At 40.9% G+C, this 24,513-nt stretch overlaps 1 protein-coding gene across 2 annotated transcripts; it reads left to right on the top strand.

Annotated features, from left to right (window-relative positions):
- The first annotated feature begins 1,867 nt into the window (after positions 1–1,867).
- Positions 1,868–12,111, top strand: LOC147622658 (molybdopterin synthase sulfur carrier subunit-like). Of its 2 annotated transcripts, XM_086822210.1 has the most exons (3): positions 1,868–2,018; positions 11,346–11,428; positions 11,564–12,111. In XM_086822210.1, exons 2-3 carry the CDS (start codon positions 11,369–11,371, stop codon positions 11,672–11,674), a joined length of 171 nt encoding a protein of 56 aa, XP_086678336.1. In that variant the 5' UTR covers positions 1,868–2,018; positions 11,346–11,368; the 3' UTR covers positions 11,675–12,111. The 2 variants fall into 2 exon arrangements, with proteins under 2 accessions (XP_086678336.1, XP_086678335.1); XM_086822209.1 differs by having other exon boundaries at positions 1,870–2,018; positions 11,346–12,111.
- Positions 12,112–24,513: the final 12,402 nt, after the last annotated feature.

Here is a 24,513-nt window from a genome sequence, read left to right as displayed (position 1 = left end):
AACCCGCATCTGTACTTCCAAGGAAATCCTCTTCATGGGCGATACCCTATTGTAAAGTGAGGTGCTGCCATATACCTCTGGCCAGCGTCATGTGTTTTACATGATTGATTACCTGTGGTGTGCAGTTGAGAAAGATAAACGAACGGACCCTGGCGTTGACACGATCCCACATCTGTGTCTGAGCCTCCCGGCGGTCCTTTCGGATCGATGGTAACTCCCCTTCCTCAACTTCCGGCCGTGGAACCCCAACAACGACGAAATCAGCGAGGTCGTAAGACTCTAGAACAGATTCCATCATAACCTTTCATATGCCGTAGTTGCTCCCGTCCAACTGACGGGAACGTGGGGAGTGTCGGGATCTTCACATGTCTCTCGGCCATCTCAAATAGATCTGCCATTGTAGGGAGTGTCGTGGTTGCTCCCGTCCAACTGACGGTCGACCGAGAACGTGGGGAGTGTCGGGATCTTCACATGTCTCTCGGCCATCTCAAATAGATCTGCCATTGTGGGGATGTACTCTGAAAAGGGTGGGTAGGTGGGAACAAAGAAGAACTAAAACCTGCAAGTGGCTGTCCAGCAAATCAGCCCGCCGTCCTCTTGCTTCTCCTCTTCCCGAACAGTCCACCAATCAGCCACACAAAACAGTCCCCCTCTTGCTCACAAAATCCCAAGAACTATCTAGAGCCTAGGGCTCTGATACCATGTCAGAATACGCAGGGGAGATGATGACCAGATCTGGGAACACAAGAGCAAAAAACGCATGCAGAAAAACAGCACAAGAGAGAGAGAGATGTAGGCGTGTAACTCTGCTCTGATATACACAAGAAGATCCCGGGTATGATGCACAAATGGCAAGGGGGCTGGGGACCTATTTATATGCCCCCAGATGAGCAGTCGGCATGCTGAAAAAGGCTCCACGACTGCATCATCAGTCGGCCAGCTCCAGTACACACATTTGATGTAGTTGGCCAGCAAATGGATCCTCCTACCAACTCAGGGCTGCCTCCCAAGCCACAGAAAAATGGAAAAAATAAGGGAAAAAAAAAGGGAGAGTGGGGAAAAATGATAAAACACCTCATAAGGGCGGGCACACCCACAACAAAGGCCCTGGTGTATAAAACTAGACAGGAGATGACTTCTAACAGAAGCTTGCGTTGCCCTTAGCAAAGGAGCTGGACCATTGGAGATGCATGACGACGAGATGTGGCTTGCTGTGAAGGGGGTGTAGAACCAATAGTCCATGAGTTGGAGGCCACCCATGGCTTTCAAAAAGACGTGTAAACAAATATCGAGCTGCCCACTAGGGACATTGCACTTACATCGTGTGTGAATGGGCTCTATGTCTTCTGAATGGGGTTACAAAACTTGCACGTTGCAAGACCAAGACCAAGTCAAATGTTCTATGTAGCTTCACTTTCAACTAGCCTTTGGTTGGGAAGATTGCAAGGCCCAAAAAAGTAAAATAATGTAATGTTAATAATAACAAGCAAGATTTTACATTTATTATAGATTATTTTCAAAAAAGGTATGAAAAAGCTACCCTCAATAGAAAGGCGATTTTTTTTAATGTCTTTCTTTAAAAATGACTATTTTTTTACTTTAACCTTTTCTATCTATTGAAGGTTCAAATTTTTTCTTCAATTCTCTTGAAGGCCAAATGCCCTTTAAAAGGGTGCCATAACTTGCAAAAATATACCCTAAATATATATATACATAATACAACCTCAAAAAATTGCCCATCGCGTGTTAGTGCAGCAGTTAGAATGGAGTTCTATAGTCCCTAGGTGTTGTGGGTTCGAATCTCCCCCTGTGCGAGCGATTGTGGGCGATAACATGCTTACTTTCTACTCTCAAGCCAAGATCAAAAAATAAAAATAAAAATAAAAATAAAAACCACCTCAAAAAACTTCTGTACTGTCTATTATTTATACGGTCTCTCACCGTGCGATCACCATGGTCGTGTTCGCCTTGGCGCGTTTGTCTCCTGCAGTGGCTTTGTTTACACGAGTCAAGTGAAGGTATTCATTTTGGAGCCTTTTTTTTTTTCGATATCCTGGACATGGGCATTTATAGTTTAATGTCTGCGAACCCTAAATGTGTAATTTAGCTCTGTTTTTGGGTCTTGCTCAGAGATCTCCTTTATCATTGTCATCTCAGTTGACGATGGTGTATTTAGAGACTGCCCCAGGATCATGAGGGCGACTTATCCTGATTGCTAAATGCCAAAATATCTATACGTAACTTGGGATTCTCAAGTTGAGAGCTTCCTTTTGAGCCATTCCCTAGTCTTTGGCAGTTTCCATACCCTGTAGCACCACAGCTCTTCATGGGAAAGGAATTAGGGTTAGAATGCTGGAAAGAACTCAATTGCATGTACACAAGCATTTTCTGACCCTATGGGAAGAGATACAAAGAGGAGGTTTAATTTTAAGCCCAGCGGAGCGTGCAATGGGAGACTCAACCACTTGTCCAAGAGATAAAGATATAGAGAGAGAGTGGAGAGAGAGAAAAGGGAATGGGGATCTTGCACAGTACATCCACATTGAGTGGGGAACATGCCCCGCCCCCTCTTAGGAATTTATTCAGGAACAATCCACGGGCATGCTGGCCAGGATCAATACAATCAATGAATACAAAACAAACAAATATGTTGATGTAGGATATCCAAGTCGATGTATGTTGACGTACAAGATCTTTGATGTCGAGCACACCATGGGGATGACCCACAAGTATCTCTCACCGGGCTAGTATCAAATCCAAATATCTAAATCTAAATCCAATGAATCCAAATCCTAGTTCAAAATCCAAGCTCCATGTTTAAGCTCTGTGTTCCATGTTCATGTCCAAGCTTCATGCCCAAGCTCTATGTCTAAGTTCTTCATGTCTATGCTCAAGTTCAAGCTTCCATGTCCAAGCTTCATGTTCCAATGCCAAACTCTATATCCAAGTTCCATATCTAAGCTCTAAATCCACTCGCTCATCCCATGAATAATCTCCACAACTCCTATAGCCTTGTCAATGATGAAAACCCTTGAAAAGCTCTTTCTAGCAAGAAAACTGATATAAAACCTGTTTTAATGGTTTTCGGGCGATAAAAACATCCAAAAAGCAGTTTTTAGGGTTTTTGAAATTATTAGGGTTTCTAAAATTTTCTGTCCGTACAGTCCGTATAGCTGTACGGATCCGTACAGTCGCACGGAAAATGGTGATGTGGCATTGCAGTTGTTGGAGGCGCTCTAAAATTAGCGGGTAGCGATGAAAAATTCCATGATTTGGTTCATAGATGATGATGAAGAAGATAATCCCCATGCTTGAACGAAGATGGCAATGCGATGAAGAGGTTCTTCTTCAACTTGATGCTCAAGAGAGGCTCATGCTTCTTTTATACTTGGGAAAGCCTTTCTTTTTGCCAAAAAGTAATGCTTTTGCTTTGCTTTTGTCTTTTTATTAAATATTAATAATAATAGCCAAAGTTCTTGATTTGTGCTTTTACAACTTCAGGGCCTTGCTTTTTGGCCTTAGAGCTGCTTATTGAGATAGCGGCTTTTAGCTTTTTGGTCTGGCTTAGTCTCCTCTTTTCAATGGTGCCCTTGGCTTGTGGTCAACCCTGTTTGACTTTTTACTTTTTCTTGCTTTTTGACCAAGAATGGTGCTTTTTCTTAATCAATCCTTATGGACCCTATCCCCATGTCTTCTTCCACTTGTCTGGTGTCCGGGCATGGATTTCATTATGTGAAATAGAGCTAGGAGAGCCAAATAGTTACATTTCCTCCCTCTTACATCGCAGTTGTCCTCAGCTGCGGACTGCAATTGTTTCAAGCACATCCATATGTTCCATGTATATCCGTGTGTTCCAAGTACATGAAGTACTTACATATGTTTGAAGGTACTAGCCCCCCATTTGGTGAGCTTGTGTATCTGGTCTTTTCCCATATCTGTGGTGTTATCTGCTCATCTGGCAATATCTCAATGCCTTTTCTTTGACCGATGTGCTTGTTCTTAATGATACATCTTTATGGCCTGTCACATGTGTTAGAGATAAAATAAATGCATACTTACCTCGTGCAAAAACTAGACACAAGCTAGTCAACAAACAAGTATGCATCATTCGCGTCTAGTGGGTATTCCAGGTACTGGTCAAGTAGTCTGGAGCCTAGTGGACTATCACATGCCATAAATCCAAGCATTTTCCATACATCAAAAACAGCACACAAAGTCAAAGAAATTCATACATATATCAGGATGCAATGCACAAGTAATGATCCTCCTGTTCATAGATTGTCCTGTCTGGTTTCATCGAAACCATGCTGAGCCATCTGGTCACTAGGACCACTTAGACTTTTCCTCAAGGCTATCTGGTCACACTGGGACCGCCCGAGAGTTCATCAATAGTCATCTGGGCCATCTGGTCACATTGACCGCCCGACTATGAAATCCAATACAGTCATCTGGGCCATCTGGTCGCAATGACCATCTGACTGCGAAATCCAATACAGTCATCTGGGCCATTTGGTCGCAATGACCGCCCGACTGCAAAATCCAATACAGTCATCTGGCATCGTTGCCTCCCATATACAAATCTCATTCTAGCATCGTTGCCGTCCATATACAAATCTTGCTCCTTAGGCTTTTTGGCATCGTTGCCACCCAAACTAGAGCATGTCCAAATAACCATTATATAAGCAGAATAATGGTTAGTTCTAGTCCAATATATATATATATATATATATATATATATATACAATGAAGAGCGCTAGAGACACAATCCCTCCCTCTTGAATTTGTCTTGATCGTAAGACGTCCATATCTGTACTCGACCAACCATTCCTCTATGCTCATAAGCTCAAAGTATATCTGGATAGTCCTTGAAGTACTTCCCTAGCATCCATTTCGCATCCAATAGCGAATAATTCTCGAAGTCCAGGAGAAACTTTCTGATCTCTGTCTTTTCTCTTTTTCTCATAGAATGAAACACAATCTGTTCTGGCTTTTCCATTCCTGATGGATCCTTCAAAACAAGTTTCGTTGGGATAACCTGAACATGGTTTCAATAAACCGTCATGGAAAACATTATATATCCTCCAATGATCTGAAAGGTCCAATCGATGGCATACATGGTTGATCTTCTTGGTATCCTGGAAAGGTTTATATACCATCATTCCCTGACTTTGACAATCCAAAGATAAAATCCATAGCAATATTCTCCCATAGATCATTCAATGGGTGCAATAACCCTATTGGTGATTGTCGATCAAACTTGACCTTTTGACAAAACAAATATTCTCGAATCATAAAGCTCAATGTCTTTCTTATACTAGGCCAATAAAAATAGCTCTCCAAAGCTTGAAGTGTAGTCAAAGTGTCTCTATGTCCCATGTATGGAGAAGCATGGCACTCTTCCATTACTTTGGCCTCAATTCCTTGTGTTACACATGACCTGGGTTTGTATCATAAAAACCCTTCTTGATGACATAAAAAGTCGCCAAATTTCTATTGTGCAATCTGTTCCAAAACATCTTTGAAATCCTCTTTGGTAGTAGAAGGATCCTTCATCAAAGTGAAATCCATATGGTAACCGATAGAAACCGCATGGCTCAAGGGTCTTCGAGATAATGCATCTGCTTCCTTGTTGGCTTTGACATTCATCGGCCACAACATGGTCTTTTTGGTGCAAGTCTACTCCAATGCAAGCTCATCATGTTAAACCACAAAAAAAGGTCTAGAATATCCAACATTGGTCCTTTGTTAGCATAAAGTCTCAATGCTTCAAAAGGGTTTTTTTTCAGCTTTGGTTCACAAAAATTCCATGGCTTTATTTGTCGAAATATACAATGGGCTAAGCACCACTGCAAACCATTTGTTGAACTTCCTGGCATGATGTCAATTTGATGATCTTCCAATCTCTCTAGCTTCTTTTATCTTCCTTTCCCTTACCTGTCCTGAAGAAACTACATCTGAAAGAGTAGGCCTAGGAGTAGCTTCCTTGTCTCCTCCATGATAAATAGAGCGGGTAGCTCTAGATCCTTTTGCAAAGGTCATTCCAAAATAGGCTTTAGTAGCTTCACTCCTTCGGCTTCAGTGGCTCAGACCTTGATGAAATCTGCAAACATTTGAGCCCTTCTTTGCTCTTGTTCTCTTTTGGTTCTCCAAGAAATAAATTCTTTGTCTCTGAGAGGTCGTATGAACTGCTGAAAGTCATGGTACTCTTCTAATGTCATGGTCGTGGTTCCCATCAAGAATTTCTGTAACAACCTCATTTCATGAGGCCCATGGTCTCCCTCTGCTCTCGACATGGCTCTGTCACCCCAAGGAAGTTTCTTCAAGAGAAATCTTGCTCTGATACCACTATAAGCCCAGCGGGGCGGCGTGCAGTGACAGACTCAACCACATGTCCAAGAGATAAAGATATAGAGAGAGAGAGGAGAGAGAGAATAGAGAATGGGGATCTTGCATAGTACACCACATTGAGCGGGGAACAGGCCCCGCTCCCTCCGCCCCCTTTCAAGAATTTATCCAGAAACAATCCACGGGCCCGCTGGCCAAGATCAATACAATCAATGAATACAAAACAAACAAATATGCCGATGTAGGATATCCAAGTCGATGTCGATGTACAAGATCTCTGATGCCGAGCACACCACGAGGATGACCCACAAGTATCTCTCACCGGGCTAGTACCAAATCCAAATATCCAAATCTAAATCTAATGAATCCAAATCCCAGTCCAAAATCCAAGCTCCATGTTTAAGCTCTGTGTTCCATGTTCATGCCCAAGCTCTATGTCTAAGTTCTTCATGTCTACACTCAAGTTCAAGCTTCCATGTCCACGCTTCATGTTCCATGTCCAAGCTCTATGCCCAAGTTCCATGTCCAAGCTCTAAATCCACTCGCTCATCCCATGAATAATCTCCACAACTCCTATACCCTTGTCGATGATGAAAACCCTAGAAAAGCTCTTTCTAACAAAGAAAACTGATATAAAACCTGTTTTAATGGTTTTCGGGCGATAAAAATATCCAAAAAGTAGTTTTTAGGGTTTTTGGAATTATTAGGGTTTCTGAAATTTTCTGTCCGTACAGTCAGTACAGCTGTACGGATCTGTACTGTCGCACGGAAAATGGTGACGTGGCATTGCAGTTGCTGGAGGTGCTCTAAAATCAGCGGGTAGCGATGAAAAACTCCATGATTTGGTTCATAGATGATGATGATGAAGGTAATCTCCATGCTTGAACGAAGATGGCAATGCGATGAAGAGGTTCTTCTTCAACTTGATGCTCAAGAGAGGCTCATGCTTCTTTTATACTTGGGGAAGCCTTGCTTTTTGCCAAAAAGTAATGCTTTTGCTTTGCTTTTGTCTTTTTATTAAATATTAATAATAATAGCCAAAGTTCTTGATTTGTGCTTTTACAACTTCAGGGCCTTGCTTTTTGGCCTTAGAGCTACTTTTTGAGAAAGCGGCTTTTAGCTTTTTGGTATGGCTTAGTCTCCTCTTTCCAATGGTGTCCTTGGCTTGTGGTCAACCCTGTTTGACTTTTTGCTTTTTCTTGCTTTTTGACCAAGAATGGTGCTCTTTCTTAATCAATCCTTATGGACCCTGTCCCCATGTCTTCTTCCACCTGACTGGTGTCCGGGCATGGATTTCATTATGTGAAGTGAAATAGAGCTAGGAGGGCCAAATAGTTACATTAATTGTGTTCGGATTTGGGGAAACCTAACCCACCTTCTCCTTTATGTGTGTTACTGCTATTTGTTTTTAATGGCTGTGGTTTGCATGATTTGGTCACTAAGGTGGAGATATGTATATGCATGAACCTGCACATACTCTTGGATGCTTATGACGTGTCGGGAATCGGGATGCCATAGCGTGTAGTCTGTGATGTGCATGATGGAGTTGATGGTTTGAAGCTACGACCTGTGAGAAAACTTTCATGATAAGTTTGGTCAGAGCTATACTGATATGAAAGGCATTGATCACCAATTTTATCAGCATCACATCAATCTTAAGGAGGATGCGGTACCAATCCGCTAGTAGAGATATTGTATGAATCCTAATTATGCCAAGTAGGTGAAGGAGGAAATCGACAAACTCTTGCAAGTAGGATTTATTTACCTAGTTGATAAAGCTTGTTGGTTCTCACTAATTGTAATTATCCCCAAGAAAAATGGTAAATTAAGAGTCTGTATAGATTACAGAAAGCTAAATGCAGCTACAGTGACGAATCCATTTCTACTTCCTTTCACAGATTCTTTACTGGATGCAGTGGTGGGTCATGATGTAACGGCTTAAAATGATGCCGACGGTAGGTCCCATCTTGAAGGTGTTGGATTGGTCTAGACCTTTCCATGTATTTCTAGACGTATCGGATGTTGCTATTGGCTGCGCATTGATGCAAGAATGCGAAGATAGATGGTTTCGACCCATTTACTATACTAGTCGGTTACTCTCTCAGGCGGAGAAGAATTACTCCATTATAGAAAGAGACGCCCTCAAGATGATATATTTTGTCAACAAATTCAGATATTACTTGTTGGGTAATGAATTCACTTTTCATGTGGATCATCAAGCTCTTCTGTATTTAATCAATAAACCTAATTTGACGGGTAAGCTGGCCCAATATATGCTGCTGCTTCAAGATTTTACCTTTCAAATCCGCGACACCTCTGGAAAGGAGCGTGCGGTAGCTAATTTCTTGTCGCGGATTGAAACGGATGAAGCTCCCATTGGTATTCCTGATTCGATGCTGATATCTTTTCGATGGAAGTAATTCCAGCTCTAATGGATTGGTACGAAGAAATGCTGATGTTCTTGATGCAAGGAAATTTTCCGCCTACCATGACACGTGACCAACGGAAACGATTGACATTAAAAAGTAAAAGTTTTATAACTATTGCTGGCCAATCATATAAGATGGGTATAGATCAAGTACTGAGGAGATATATACCCACACATGAGTAGCAAGCTGTTTTGAAGTCCATCAGGGCATTACAGGAGGACACTTTTCCGGTGATATCACAGGGCGGAAGGTGTTCCAAGCCGGCCTTTGGTGGCCAACAGTCCTTAAAGATGCACGGCGAATGGCTCGGAAGTGCGATGTATGCCAATGCTTGGGCCAGCCTGCAGCCGCGGATAGCATGTCTCACAACCCAGTCTTACCCTTGGAGCCTTTCTAAAAATGGGGATTGGATTTTGTTGGTCCTTTTAAGCCTCCTGCCCGGAATATTGGTAATAAATGGTGGAAGCTCGCGCCTTGAGGGATAACCGGATGGAATCAGTAGCAAAATTCTTATATGAAATGACTATGATCCGTTATGGGTGTCCGATTGAATTAGTAAGTCATCAAGGTGGACATTTTCTTAATGCTGTAATCCGCAGTTTGACGGAGCACCATTTGATTATTCATAAGAAGGACATTTGTTTATTATCCATAGGCCAATGGTCAGGTGGAATCCACCAATAAAATCCTCCAGAAGATCTTGAAGAAAGTGGTCAATGAGAATCAAACGGATTGGGATCAAAAGCTTTACATAGCATTGTGGGCATTTCGAATGGCTTACAAAGTAGCTATCGGCTTAACGCCTTTTTCTCTAGTGTTTGGCTTGGAAGCGGTGGTACCCATGGAGTTCATTGTGCCCAGTCTCAGAGTAGTTGTTTCCGCTCACCTCCCCATTAAAGAGTCCTTGTGTCATAGAATGAATCAATTAATGGCCTTGGACAAGAATAGATTCCGAAGCTCTTGGACGGCGGAGGTAGTACAACGCAGGTGCAAACTTTGGGTGGACCGCAGCACATCTTGTTCTACTCTTGTTCTAGTGTTGATCTGTTCCAAGCATAAGATCATCGGCATTGTGGCATCCAGTTTTCAATATTGGGCATATTTTCAATTACGAAGGGGATCCTAATTATCTTGTCCATCTTGTTCTTAATGCATCTCAGAGAAAAGAGTATTTGTGTTAAATAAAAGCTACCATCAATATGTGTCAGTATCAATGTCAGTGGCTCCAGTCAATGGGAGTTAACTTGGTTGTCACATTTTCTGCGTACCCATTGCTCATGGAGAGAAGACATCAACCACCCCTTACCTTTGAGTTACAGGTCAAGGAAGGGATTCTGGTTGTGGTTCGAGTGGCAGCTCATGTCCTCACACTTGCATGGCAAATTCTTGTTTTGGAGGATCTAGTTCCAGTTGCAGTATAAGCTTCTGCTCAAGCCTAACTTGTTCACTTCCTTTCTGTCCCTTTCCCTTTGAGGGAGGGTTTGTAAGAGAAATAGCAAAGGGAAAGTGTATTTGTGTGGGTGCGTGTGAACACCTCTTGTTAAGAGGGTGGACACTTGTAATGGGTGTGAACAAAATTCTAATAACGTGCCACCTCAGTGGACACTGTGGCAGCTTTGTAGGTGACACTTGTCACCATGCCATATAATCAGCCTTTTGCTTTAATTAAAACATTCAAGTTCAGCCAAGCTGTAGCCCTCAAAGCGCACTTGTGTGTTTGAGTAGACTAGGGTTTCTCTATTTTGTTAATAATGTTGTCTTAATGTAATTAATCCTCCTCTCTCTGCACTGCTCTCCTCCATCTTGCGATCCAACAAATGGTATCAGAGCTTTGTTTTCCCTTTGCTGCTCGTGTTTGGCCCTCACAGCGCTCTCCTTGCGGCTGGCGTCCGGTTGCTCGCTAGACGGTGTCTTGCTCTCTGCCCGCTGGGTCGGCTCCTGTTTGCGCCGCCATCCACGGGCGGCACTAGTGCCCGCAGCTCCACCGTCGCCCACCCTGGCCGGTAGCTCCTCCCCCAGCATTGGGCAGAGCTTGTAATAGAGCTGTCCATCCGGCTGGACATTGGGCTGAAGCCTGAGCCGCCCAGCCCATCCGGCTGAGCTTTGGGGGGGGGGGGGGGGGGGGGGTGGGGCACATTGGGCTCAGCCTCCCACTGCTGAGGGCTGAGCCGCTTCCTCCGGGGGCTTACCGGGCACCTGCCCATTTTCAGCCCACTGGAAAGTTTTTTCTGTGCACCTTTACCGCTCATCGGCATGCCCCATGTTCTGCTCGCTGGCTCTTCAACATCCTGTCTGGCAGCCCCGTCTACCTCTTGGGATCCAACGATGAAAGAAAAAGAAACTTGGTAATTTACTTGATGATAATCACAACTACAATATTAAGAGATTATTGTCTCTCATGACTAGTAATATTGAAAAGCCCTAAGGTAGGCCTATTGTGGTTACTTTTTTGTACATCATTCACTTACTGATTTGGTTAAGGCTGTTTTCTTGTCAGCTCTTCATGGTTTGAAAACTTAAAACTTGTTTCTTGTGCTGATACTCATTCTTCGCCTGAGTGGATGCTGACAGTTCAGTAGCTTTTAGAGTAAAGGATGGATCAGCAACCAAAAATTGAGACTGAACTTAAAGGAGGTGGAAATAGCATCCAACAGGTGAAGGTGCTCTTTTTTGCAAGGGCTCGAGAGATTGCCGGCTTGTCTGAGACTACCCTCAAATTGGACATTGGCTGCTCAAACACCATTTCAGATTGTATAGAGAAGATCACAACTTGGTTTCCTGGTTTGCAGGAAATCAGTTCTTGCATGATTGTAGCCCTCAATCAAGAGTATGTAGATGGCTCTGCGTTTGTCAACGATGGAGATGAGTTGGCCTTGATACCACCGATAAGTGGTGGCTGAAGGCTTTTATGTGGAGTCTAGGGGTGGAACTTGGAACACATGCTTACAATCCATATGGCTTGGGAGATGCTAAGGGTAAACAGCTGCCCCTTCTCTCTTGGCTTCAATAAAAGCTGTCCTTTCAGGACTTAGAGATGCTATGTGTTGCATCATGTATAATACTGATCGTTTGGGCCTATGATGCTACTGGGCAAGTTTATACAGAACATACTAATAATGGTAATAACCCCCTAAAGATCTGTACTCAAAACTTGCCAGATCTCAAGAATCATTTTGTTTAATGCTCTTGTCAATGCCTCTGCACATACTATGTGAGTTTTCTGCATGTAGCAAGCAAGCCATGGGCTTTTCTGTGATGGTTATATCTTGCTTATTGGTGCAGATTGTAAAGAGACTTATTTGTAAGCCGAAATCAAATACAAGAAAGTAATGTGCAAGAGAAGCAGAGCTTCACCAAAGAATAAAGACACCTCACCTTTGAATGGAAGTGTCATAAATAGCACTAACAGATGCGTGATTCTTGAAGCAGAAATTAGAAATCTTAAAACATAGAGAATGGGAATTAAGGAAAAGAGAAGACTTGATTCTCTCAACATTACCTATTGTATATCACTAGAATGAACAGAGTTGAGATTTTACAAAGAATTTGCCAGTTTGGTGAAAGCGGAACTTTTATGATCTTCTGTTCAAATACTGCAACTCGCCCTCCCAATTTGTTGAATTAAAAACCTTGGACTGATTTGTGTTTCCCAGGTTTGCTGAAAGCTGAAATTTTTATGATCTTCTCTCCAAATAGATCATCACACCAAATTTGATGGAGAGAGAGAGAGAGAGAGAGAGCGCTCAAATTTGTGATAAGAATCTCTTAAAAATTTCAAGTTTTAGTTACATTTTGCAAAATTTATAGAGAAATGCCTTCTCAAAATGGTCCATTTCCTTTTCAAATTATAATGAAAAGGTTTTCAATCCGACTCAATAAAATGTATTTCCCGAACATTGCGATGGATTTTAGAAAGCATGAGGAGTCAATCTCCCCCCCAGCTTCTTTTTTAGGGTTGGGGAGTAGATCTTGTTATATAATTGTCCGCTTAGAGATGTTTGCTTTAGGATAGATCATTCCGTTGAGTATTGACACTAGACGTTAAGTATTGACCACACCTGGGAGATTATTGCTAGTATCATGGCATGGCATATCTAAAAGACCAGATGCTCAGATGACTTCTAGGGTATTTATGTTTATGAAACCCAATGTAACCACAATATACGGAGTGACATTGTTCATACTCTTTGGGCCACCTAGGCCCGTATACTCCCTAGGGCTCTTCTAGAGTTGTGCAAACAAAACGTAACAGACTTATGAGAGTGAAACATGGTGTTTCCTTCTCCTCCACTTCTACGGGGCTTTTAAGGTAGCATAGTGCCTTAAAACATGGTGGTTCCTTCTCCTCCACTTCTATGGGGCTTTTAAGGTGGCATAATGCCCCCAATTGGTTGAGACCTCCCTAACTTTTGGTTTGAGATCTAAGGCAGCTTCCTCTTTTGTTTCTTTTTAGATTAGGGGTCACAATATGAACCATAACTTAATTCTAATTAGTACTCACACATGCATCCAATCATTTTGGATGATGCATGTGAGAAAAGGGCTTTATTGTCAAAACTTGGTTGAGATTGAAGGTTAGTAAGGTCAGTGGACCTTTTGTTGATCTTATTCATCAATAGTGCTTTTTCTTTGATGGTTGCATGAAAAGTCACCCTTGGCCTCTTTCAACTTTCTCTTCCTTTTTGTTTAGGCTTGATTTTTGCCGTTTGTATCCATCGCCTTCTCCATCTTCATCATCATCCCCACTATGAGCCGCTTGTGCACAAGAAGTGGTGAATGTCAATAGAATATATCATTTTTATTGCTTTAGAAAATGAAAGAGGAAAAGTTCAATTTTAGTTTGCACCACCCATTTTTGGTGCTAACATATGGGGCCCAAGGTGAGCATAGATGGTGGTGGGAAAATTGTGTAGCACTATCGAGTACTTAACTCTTTATCGGTTGAGAGTCTATAATGCGAACGGTGGCACCAACCATGACTGTACGCATATGTAGTCTACCTGTGGTAGCCCTACGCCTCCGAGGCTATATAAAGGTGCTATTAGGTCCATGTCTATCATTTCATTGGTCATCAATGTGTGTTTCTCCCCTTACCTTACAACCTCAACTTACCAATTTGTCTAAACTCCCTTCACAAGAGGGATTACAATACTTCTCTCTTCCATTATCTCTTATATTATGCTTACGTTGTGTTTTTAAAGAAGATCTTGCTTTTTGAAAGCGTTCTAAGTTCACATCATCATTGTACGTTAGAGACTCATAATTTCTTCCCAAAACATTGTCTTTCGTGAGAAAATGCACATTATATCTGTGAAAATTTTTATGGGCTTTGTTAACCACTCTGTAGGTTAACATGGTTTCACCCGCCTGACCTACAGTAAAGTGCTTTGTCATCTTACTCGCTCAAATGGGTAGCTATTCTTTCTAAGACGACGCTGGAACATATAAAGCGGCCTTACGTTGAGCTTACTATCAAATAGGGAAAGTATAAGGACTTTGTGTATGTACTTGCTTAAGACTAGCAGTAAAGGCCAGACCATTTTTAAGTTTGGCAGGCTTAGTGTGAAAACTAGTCCTTGATTAAGACTAGTAATAAAGGCCATACCATTTTTAAGTTTGGCGGGTCTAGTGTAAAAATTAGTCCTTGTATATAAGTCATCTTTGACACTAAGCAATACACAATCATTCCCTTACAAAGAATACTTGTGAGCTCTCCTCTTCTTTAATATTGCTTGCCTGTATGCTATTGGATTCATGCATGCTAGATGGATGCTTGCTTGAATAGGTTTGCTTGTAGGTTTCTCTCTTTACATTAGATTCTTCTCCTTTCCCTGCCTATTGTGAGAGAGAACCCTTGCAAAGACGAATCTCTCTTTGCCTCCATCTAGGAAAAGCAAGCTCTTCCTTCACCCCCTTTAGTAAGGAGAAAATTGGTGTGTGACAACATAGTGAGGGTGCAGACAAGCAAGTGCACCCACACATGAGACACCCCCACATGTGCATGTACGCATGTGCAAAAGCATCACACAACACACGTTTATTCACATCCCACGCACAAGCATACTTCTTAAAATATTCAAAACCCTTGTGTGCCCACACCCTCTGCAATCGCACACATGCACATATGCACAAGATAAAAATACACGAACATGCACACATGTGTGTACCCACAAAAGCATGCCCACGCATGCATAAAAAATCACACTCACGTGTGTACAAGACAAAAATACACCCACGTGTGTGCCCACATATGCATGCCCGTGTAAAATATCCCCCTCCTCTTCTTATTAAAGAGAAAACTCATTTTTATTAAAAAAAAAACTAGAATGCTTGTAGCCTTATCCACTTGTACATGAAGGAATAGAACGAACATGAATCTCTACACATACTTGGAAAGGGTGCTAGAGGCACGTCTTCTATCGATGAACCGCACGCCTGCACTTAAAATCGATGGAGATCGTGAAGCACCTCGTAAACAGGATAATTATAAATTGATTAGCACATCTGAATCTGAGTTATACATCGTTGTTCAAGTCATACGAATTTTGTGCTTGTTTGTGCAAGTGGAAAAAAAACCATACATAAAGTATGGCGAGGAGAAGGCACATATCTCTCCAAAATTTAATAAACATAAGGGAACGTGCCCTTTCCCCGTTTCCCAAATAACACACTCAGTATCGAAAGTGGACCAAAGGTACACCTTCAGTGTTGAAAGTGACCATTAGTTTGTTCAAATATAAAAGGGAGAAAAAAAGAAATACCTTTGTCAACCTGCGATATTAAAGTCAATGATGCAATGAGTCTCGTGTGATATTGTTTCACGATTGCTGATTAATGTAGAGTTATAACGGTGTCAGTGCGCACTAGTTATCTTTGACGTTGTAACCAAAGCCACAATCTGTTAAAAAAAAACATCCAAATAAAGAACAAGTGGCTATCGTTCTTTAATTAAATGTTTCTTTAGAAAAGCACTCCCACCCACTTTGGCATTCTCCCTGCCCCCATCTCTACCTTCTCTTGCTAGCTATACCAGAGCCGGACAACCTTTCTTCGTGTCCATGCCTGCAACCCCGCCTACGTCGACTGCTTGCAACCCCATCGTCGCCGTCTGCAGACCTGGCCATACGTACACGCCGCCTACCACAAGCTCACTGACCGTTGACCTCGAGCGCCTCCCGCATGTTTCCTGTAGCACTTGGTCTACTACGGACCCAAGACCCAAGAGAGAGGGAGAAGCATGATCTTTCAGCGTGAAAGAAAAACCCTTGAAGGTTGTTCCCCCTTGGTATCTGCATTTTAGCAACATTGAGCACTCACTACCTCCCTTCATAGCCCTCTTAAGCGTCAAGGTTTTCATCTTTTCTCTTAGGCGACCAAGGGTGGAAAGAACCGTCTCTCCTCTTGGTCTGCGTAAACACAATGGCACCTCTGACCTTCTCTTGCTCTACTCGGTGATGACCAAGGCACAAGACATCTTCTCCTCTCTCCATGATGCTCGGTGGCCAAGCGCAAGAGCCAAGGTAGTCTCTGCTTCCTGCTCCCTAAGAAGGAGAGAGAGACACAGAGAGAGAGACTGCTCCCTAAGAAGGGGTGAGAGACACAGAGAGAGAGAGAGAAGGAGAGGAGAGAGAGAGAGAGACATCCTGCCCCACCGCTAACATCCCCACAACCAGCCCACGTAGAGAGAGAGAGAGAGAAGGGGGGGGGAGGAGGGAGAGATTAAGACCTAGCCCACAAACTGCAAAGCTACCCTCGGCAACAAAGCACCACCCAGACCACGCCGTCCTCCCTTCTTCTCGACACCTGCAAAAAGTTCTTTTTGCTACTTATTCACTTCAAAAATTTCACATACCTATTTTTCACATGGAAAAAAATTCGCATTGTTTTACTAAGGTTCTTACCTTAGTATTTTTTTTCCTTTTATAGACTTTAGACCTTAGTTTCTATAAAGAATTATATATTCAATGGTTTGCAAAAATATTTTTTCTTTAAAAAAAATCCATAAATTTACAAATTGCACCACCAAATTCAATGGTTCGCAAAAAAAAACTCTTGTTTTTAAAAAAGGCCAAAAATTGACAAATTGCACAAGATAGATAAATTTTCAATGACAATATATACATATATATATAGAAATTGCAAACAAATTTTGCACAAAATTTCAGAATGTACAAGACATTTTTCGAAAAGTTATTGCATATGTTGCTTCGTGTATGTACAAGGGTGAAGTACTATTTACATTGCATTGACAACTGATATTCACATCAAAACAAAATAGTTTCTTTCTTCAAAGTCACATGAAAACAACATGTTTGGTTGTCTTCCAAGCACAGAACAAAGGCACATAGTCAGAGCCATCTAGAAAAGATCCATGATTCCCTTCTTCAGACAAGGAACCACCCTCTCCACAAAAGAGCACATCTTCGTCACTTTCAAGATTGATGGGGTTGCTTCTCGAACCGGGCTTCCCATCATCTTCTTCATTTGCTTCATTCCACATTCAGGTAATACCTGTAAACGAGCGAGGAGAATCCAAAAAGAAAATTTGATCAACATCAATCGGTAGAGTGAGATATGGTATCTTCATCACTTTCCATGCTACGGTCGCTCTTTTTTTGTCCATCCCATTTTCAATTTTAGGGATCAGCCCCACCACTGGGTAGATGGGCAGTACTTCCCCATGCGCAGCATGCGCAAAAGTGTTGACTCCAATGTTGACCCAAGCCTATTAGGAATGTGGTTATCCATGTACACATATGCTCAGTCAAATACATTCACGGGGAATAGACACACTTTGTTCTTTAAATCTCTAGCCCCATACAATGCATATTACTCCCGTTTCTTAGTAATTTCTTCCGCCATTACATTGTGACAAAAAAAACTTAAAATGAGGTTTAAACATATCTTTCATGAAATAACCCAACATGCCTTCGAATGTGTGCAAGCGAACTTGTTTCAAACCCTTGCACATGACAATGCCCTCAGCTGGTTTTGATACATCCCATGCAAGATATGTTTTGATAAGGTTGCCTATACAGAGATCAAGGAAACTGTCATTACTTTAATGACCATTTGGAAGTGGATATGATTCAATGTTCCATCCTTCTCAAGAGAAAACAAACCACTAATACATTCAGGTCGGACAAAGTCTTCCAGTGGTTCCCAGAATGTAATATCTATGTCACCACTCCCAACACCTACAGTCACAGAAACCTCAAACAGCCTGGTCAACCTAACGAGTGGCCCCCTTTTTTGCATTTGGTGGTATTGTTAACGCTAGGGTCAGAACCTATAGACCTTGCCCTACTCTTCACCATATATAGATTTCTAACCACTTTATTTCCTTCAGTGTTAAAACCCTAAGATCTCTTTTGATAATCATCATGCATAAACATGCATAAACCAGGCATAAACTCATCCACCCAACCACCCCCGAGCCCAAGGGTTGCACACATGAATTACAATGAAGTACCTCATACCTTAACCTTGATGTCCCATACCACTAAGAGGTATGACTCCAATCCAGCAGCACTCAGCTCTAGTAGTATGAAATGGCAAGAATGTAGATACAATCCTCTACACAAGAGAACATCCCTTGAGTGTGCCCCATGTCCCTATTATATAGGAGAGTCCTCAAGTGACTCTTTACTTTTCTGACATGAAAGACTGATGAACTCTAACATGTGGAGGTAGTTTTAGTTCATATGCAACCGTGCCAATTCGACCTATAACTCGAAATGGGCCACAATATCTAGGAGATAACTTCGAGCATATTCCTGTTGATAAAGTCTTAGAGTCTTTAGGAACTTTTAAATAAACCAACGCTCTTGGTTCAAAAGACCGAGGTGAGCATCCTCTATCAGCATAAAACCGTGCCCTATCCTGAGCACTCCTGACAGAATCCCGAGCTTCAATCAACATTTCTTGCATATCGTGTAAGAAATCCCTCTATGCATCAAGCTCAATGTCCTTAAGACCGACATCAATAGGTGCCCTGGGTTGATACCCATACATAAGCATGAATGGACTAAAAACAGTAACCATATGTTTAGAATTGTTACAGGCAAATTCCATCATTGGAAGATACTTTTTTCAATTTGATGGCTTTTCAGAGACATATATACGAAGCATATCCTCTACAATCTAATTCACACACTCTGTTTGCCCATTAGACTGTGGATGATTCCAATTTCTTGGAAACTTCGTGCCAAAAATTAGCCGCCGTGAACGAGTCCCGATCACTCACAATATCAGAAGGTAGACCATATAGTCTAAACAGTTGCTCGACAAATTGATAAGCCAATTTCAAAGCTTTAACTGTTGTCTTTGTGGGTAAAAACCTAGCCATCTTTGTCAATCTATCCACACCTACCCAAATGGCATCGTGACCCCTACTGGTACTACGTGGAAGTCCCATAATGAAATCCATGGAAATACTTTCCCACTTTCTAGACGGAATATCCAAAGGATGTAATAACCTAGCAGATTTAAGGCATTCAGCCTTGTTTATCTGGCATTGATGACATCAGACCACATAACTCTGAATAAAATCTTTCATTTTTGGCCAATAAAATGTCCTTCTAACTAAAGCCAAGGTACGTTGTATGCCATGATGTCCTGCCGCCACCGCCGCCGCCGATGGTGCATCATGGCACTCAAATAAGATCCTTAACTTAATTTCTGGCACATCCGGCACGCAAACCTCATCATTTTAGAATAAAATACCATTCTGAATAAAAAATTGGTTGGCTTTTCCTTTCACTAGGTTTTGATCTACTTTAGAGTTGGACCCTGATTTTGCAAAATTCTAATATTTTCCAAAGAAAATATCTGTGTTGCATTTTTCCCTGAGTGAATCGTACAAGTTAGAAGTAATCTCAGTGAAGCAAAGTTCATTAACTTCACCAATTCAACTCAACACATCAGCAATGAGATTCAAGCTACCTTTCCTGTACTTAATCATGAAATCGAAGTCTTGCATCAACTCAGCCCATCTGGCTTTTCTACCCTTTAAGTCCGGTTGATCACAAATATACTGTAAAGACTGATGATCTGTCAAGACCATAAATTGAGACCCGTAAAGATACTGTCTCCATGTCTTTAAAGCATAAATGATTGCATACAACTCTTTCTCCTAAACTGGGTACCTAGTTTGTGCATCATTGAGTTTCTTACTCTTGAAGGCCACAGGCTTCCTATCCTAGAACAAAACTGCGCCTATCGCCGCAAAATCACTAGCATCAGTCTCAACAATGTAAGGTCTGCTAGGATCTGCAAAGGCTAACACAAGAGCATCTCGAACTTTATTTTTCAAAATTTTGAAAGCCTCCTGTAGCTTATCATTCCACACAATTTGAGAATTAAAATCAACTTCGAATAATCCTTAACAGATTTTTAAAGAAATACCACAAAACCTAAGAAAGATCTTAACTATTTGACCGTATAAGGAATTGGCCATTCCAAAGCGATTTGGATCCAATCCAAATCTATACTCAAGTCATCCCGAGAGATCTTATGACCTAAGTATAACAATTCCTTTTTAAAGAAATCACACTTAGATAATTTACAATATAGTTTTTCCTTCCTGAGCCTTCCTAGAACCTCTTTAAGATGACTCTCATGCTCATCCAAAGTTTTACTATATATATCAAAATATCATCTAAGAAAACTATCACACATTTTCCTAATAGATCTCAAAATATATCATTCATCATTTGTTGGAAAGTTGCTGGTGCATTAGTGAGACCAAAGGGTAACACTAAAAATTCATAGTGGCCATATCTTGTCCTAAAAGTAGTCTTAGGTACATCTTCCTTTGTTATATGAATCTGATGATAATCGGTTCGCAAGTCAAGCTTTGTAAAATACTTAGCTCCATGCAACCTATCAATAAGATCATCTGATCTAGGCAATGAGTATCTATTTTTAATTGTAACCTTGTTAAGATGTTTGTAATCAATACACATCCTCTAGGTACCTTGATCCTTTTTCTTAACCAAGAGAACTAGTGCACCCCAAGGAGACTTACTTGGTCTAATTTCACCCATCCTCAAATATTCAGCTAGTTGTTTGACTACCTCATTCTCCTTAGATTGGCTAAGCCAATACTACGGAGGAATACTAACAAGTTCCGCCCCCCTGGTACTAGCTCTATTTTATGGTCCACCTCTCGTTTAGGAGGTAATCCATGATGCAACTCATCAGGAAATACATCCTGAAATTCACTTTTAATGGAACTTAACACTTTACTTTCCCAAACATCTAAAGAAACAGTGTTTACATCAAAATGAACACATGAGGACACTAGATCCATAACCAATTAGAAAAGTTCATAGTTAAAAATATCCTCCATTAATTCTAGCTCATTAATTCCAGCTCATTGATAATAGTTTCCTTGGGTACAACAATGTTTCCTTTAAGAGTTACAAGGCTTCCATTGTGATGGAAAGACATCAAATGTTTGATCCAATCAATAGAAAAATTCTTATTTCTATGAAACCATTCCATTCCCAAAATTATATCTACATGACCCAAGCTCATGACATGGAAATCAAGCCTATCTGAGTACAATTGGATGTCTAACGGTAGTTTTGACACCTTCTTGTCCCACAATTGGACTTATCTTCTAGCCATCCTGACCTTATACATGTGATCATTTTGCATGGTTTCCAGCTTCATCCTCTGTACCACAATATTGTCAGTAAAATTGTGAGTACTACTAGGATCAAACAAAATATGAACCTGATGTCCTTTCACTGATCCATAAACACAAAATAATTCGTTTGGACCATAAACGTCTTTACTGAGAGTACAATATGAACATTGGGTTCCTTCAAGATGCGTAATATTGACTTTAGAGAATTTACCTTGAAGTTCTGTAATGTGTATAGATTTCTTTGGAATGAACTTTTTTGGTGCTGCCTTTTGTCCAGGCACCGAAGTTGTTGTAGCTCCATTCAAAGGACAAAATTTCTTTGTATGCCCTTTCTCTTTGCATTTAAAGCATGTGAGATTTTCCTTACTCACAAAATTTGGTTTTTGCTGGCGTTGTCACCATTTTTAGGTTTTGGTGTGAAAACCAATTTTCTTTTCTGTCCACATTGTTTGAATAAGTGAACGTGGATTTCTTTTCACTTGACACTGGTTTTGATGAATTGGTGCCAACCATTATCTTGTGAAAAACCTAAGCAGCCTCCTGAATAGCATTCTCAACCGTTTTAACTTTGCACACGTATTAATAATCACGAGATAAACCATTGATGAAAATACCACACAAGGTATGATCATCAGACTTGGCTTTGGCAGCCAACTGTCTAAACTTTTACGCATAGTTATCAAAAGATTGATTAGCTATGCTATTTTTAACTAGCTTGGCAATAACTTTGAATTCATCCTTAGGTTGGACAAACTCCTTCTTGAATGCAGTGGGAATAGAATCTTCTTTTAGATCCTTCCACCAAGTCAAAGCTTTCCCCTTTAACAATCCCTGTGCCATCTGTAGTTTATGTGCATCAGTGAAAGGGTGAAAAGAAAAGTGTGTAGTCCACCTATTAAGCTAGGCATCCACACATTCTTGTGTCTTCTCTTTCTTCTCCCCGCCATACACCTTTGGTGCAAAAGACAAAGCAACTGCTTTGGTAGGAGTAGATGAGGTAGCTAGAAGAGCTTTCTACAGAGTTAAGATCTGCACCTTAAGTGATTCCATCTCATCATGACACTTTGCTATTGTAGTCTCAAGACACTCTGTCACCTCCAAAAATTCTCTCTTTGCTACTGCCTCCTCTACTTCTTCATGGAACTTAAGACGTTCCCTTCTAGAGTTGGGATGATCACTCATGTCATCGACATTGTCATTGACCGAAAAGTAAATATGAGCCATGGTAAATGAGTTCTCTATGAATCTGGATTATACTTTTCTTTACCCTTCTCTTGACCCCTCTTGATCAAAAGTTCTAGCAAATTAATTCACTAGAATCAATTGCACATAAGAAAAATGCCTCAATTAGCATTTGGTGGCTAGATATTGGCCAAAAAAAAATCATGAAAACACCGTCTAGAATCAATCCAAATGGATAAATTATTAATACTAGGCATGCTCGCATTAATAATATGTGAATAATCCGCATTCATCTAGTGTGAGTACATAAAAACGTACTAGAACACCAAATAACCCTAAAAAATAAGAATTCTTGAGAAAAAAGAATTACCATGATTTTTTTTCTAATTTTCTAGGGCCTCAAAATACGCTAATTTTGAATTCCACCAAACCTATTTTATGACACTCCAAACCTATATTTTTCTAAAAAATTTCTAGCAAATAAATTTTTCAAAATACCAATTTCTAGGATTTCTAAAAATAATTTCTAGAATTTTCCTAACTTCTCCTCCTGAGAATGCTATCGTTCACGAAATTTCCAATTTTGCTCGACAATTCTCAAATCCAATGAAGATTTATAATTTTAATGGATTTCCTAATTTTTTGGATTAAAAATATATTTTTTAAGGAATTTGAATGGTCACGGGCGCCCGAATGGACACACCACATGCCAATCACCAATCCCAAATTTTTCAGAAATTTAAAATAACCTTTGTCTAATTTTTTACTAATTTTTTAGAATTTTCTAAAAATTTTAATTTACCCTGAACGCATTAGAATACGAACGGTCCAAAAATTTTGGAATCCCAGTGGTCTTCTCGAAATACGGAAAGCCAACAGTTTTAGGAAAATAAAAAGACAAAAAAATTTTAGAATGTGAAAGGTCAAAAGTTTTCGGAATCCGAAAGGTCAAAAGATTCTCGAAATTTGGAAGGTCAATAGGTTTCCCGGAAATTGGAAAGCCAAAGGGCTCCAAGAAAGAATTTACCAGGAAAAAAAAAATCAGAGGAAAAAAATTCAAATCTCTTTTTCTTCAAAGCTTTTTTTTGAAAAGTTTTGAAAAAAAGCTCTTTTTTTAAATATTTTTAAAAGCTTTAATTAAATCTTTTTTAAGCTTTAATTTCAACCTTATAAAAATGATTTTATGGGGGGGTGGCTTTTTCCGCCCGGTGGCTTGCAACGCTACCCGCGCCTCCCACCCCCATCGGCGCGCGCGTTGCGAATAGTGAGAGAGAGGGAGGAGGGCTCCTCTCTCCTCCCCTTCTTCTCCATTCCTTCTTTCTTTTTCTCTCCACCCCCCTCCTCCTCTGTTAGCAGAGAGGAGGATGATTAATATTTTAATTAAACTTTTTTAATCATAATTATAATTTAATTATGATTAATGTTTAATCAAATTGTGCCTTCTAAGAGGCGGTCACACATGCGAGAGAGAGAAATAGAAGGAAATTTCAGATTTTGAGAGAAGAAAAGAATTTTCCGCACACGGGAGAGAATTTTACGCGCACTCCAATCCACTAGCACTCAGCTCTAGTATGAAATGGAAAGAATGTAGATACAATCCTCTACACAAGAGTTGTGCCCCATGCCCCTATTATATAGGAGGGCCCTCAAGTGACTCTTGACTCTCCATTTCCCATGTGTGACCATACCTGACCCTAACCTCAACCACTAAGGTTAGCCCTAACCCATGCTCCACTAGAGCTTGTTCCCACTCTCCATTTCCCATGTGTGACCATTGGATGCCTGACCCTAGCCTCAACCACTAAGGTTAGCCCTAACCCATGCTCCCATGCTCACAAGTCTAATGTACATATAATGTACACAACATTCAGGGGGTGTGAGAATACAAGGAATGAATCTGCC

The sequence above is a fragment of the Cibotium barometz genome, chromosome 28, assembly GCF_041138505.1.
Source record: "Cibotium barometz isolate CiBa-2024 chromosome 28, ASM4113850v1, whole genome shotgun sequence".
NCBI classification, from domain to species: Eukaryota; Viridiplantae; Streptophyta; class Polypodiopsida; order Cyatheales; family Cibotiaceae; genus Cibotium; species Cibotium barometz.
This window is presented reverse-complemented; position numbering and strand designations above follow the sequence as displayed.

Bases quoted from the DNA above. Each gene is read 5' to 3' on its own strand.
- LOC147622658 (XM_086822209.1), top strand. From the start codon at position 11,369: ATGGATCAGCAACCAAAAATTGAGACTGAACTTAAAGGAGGTGGAAAT.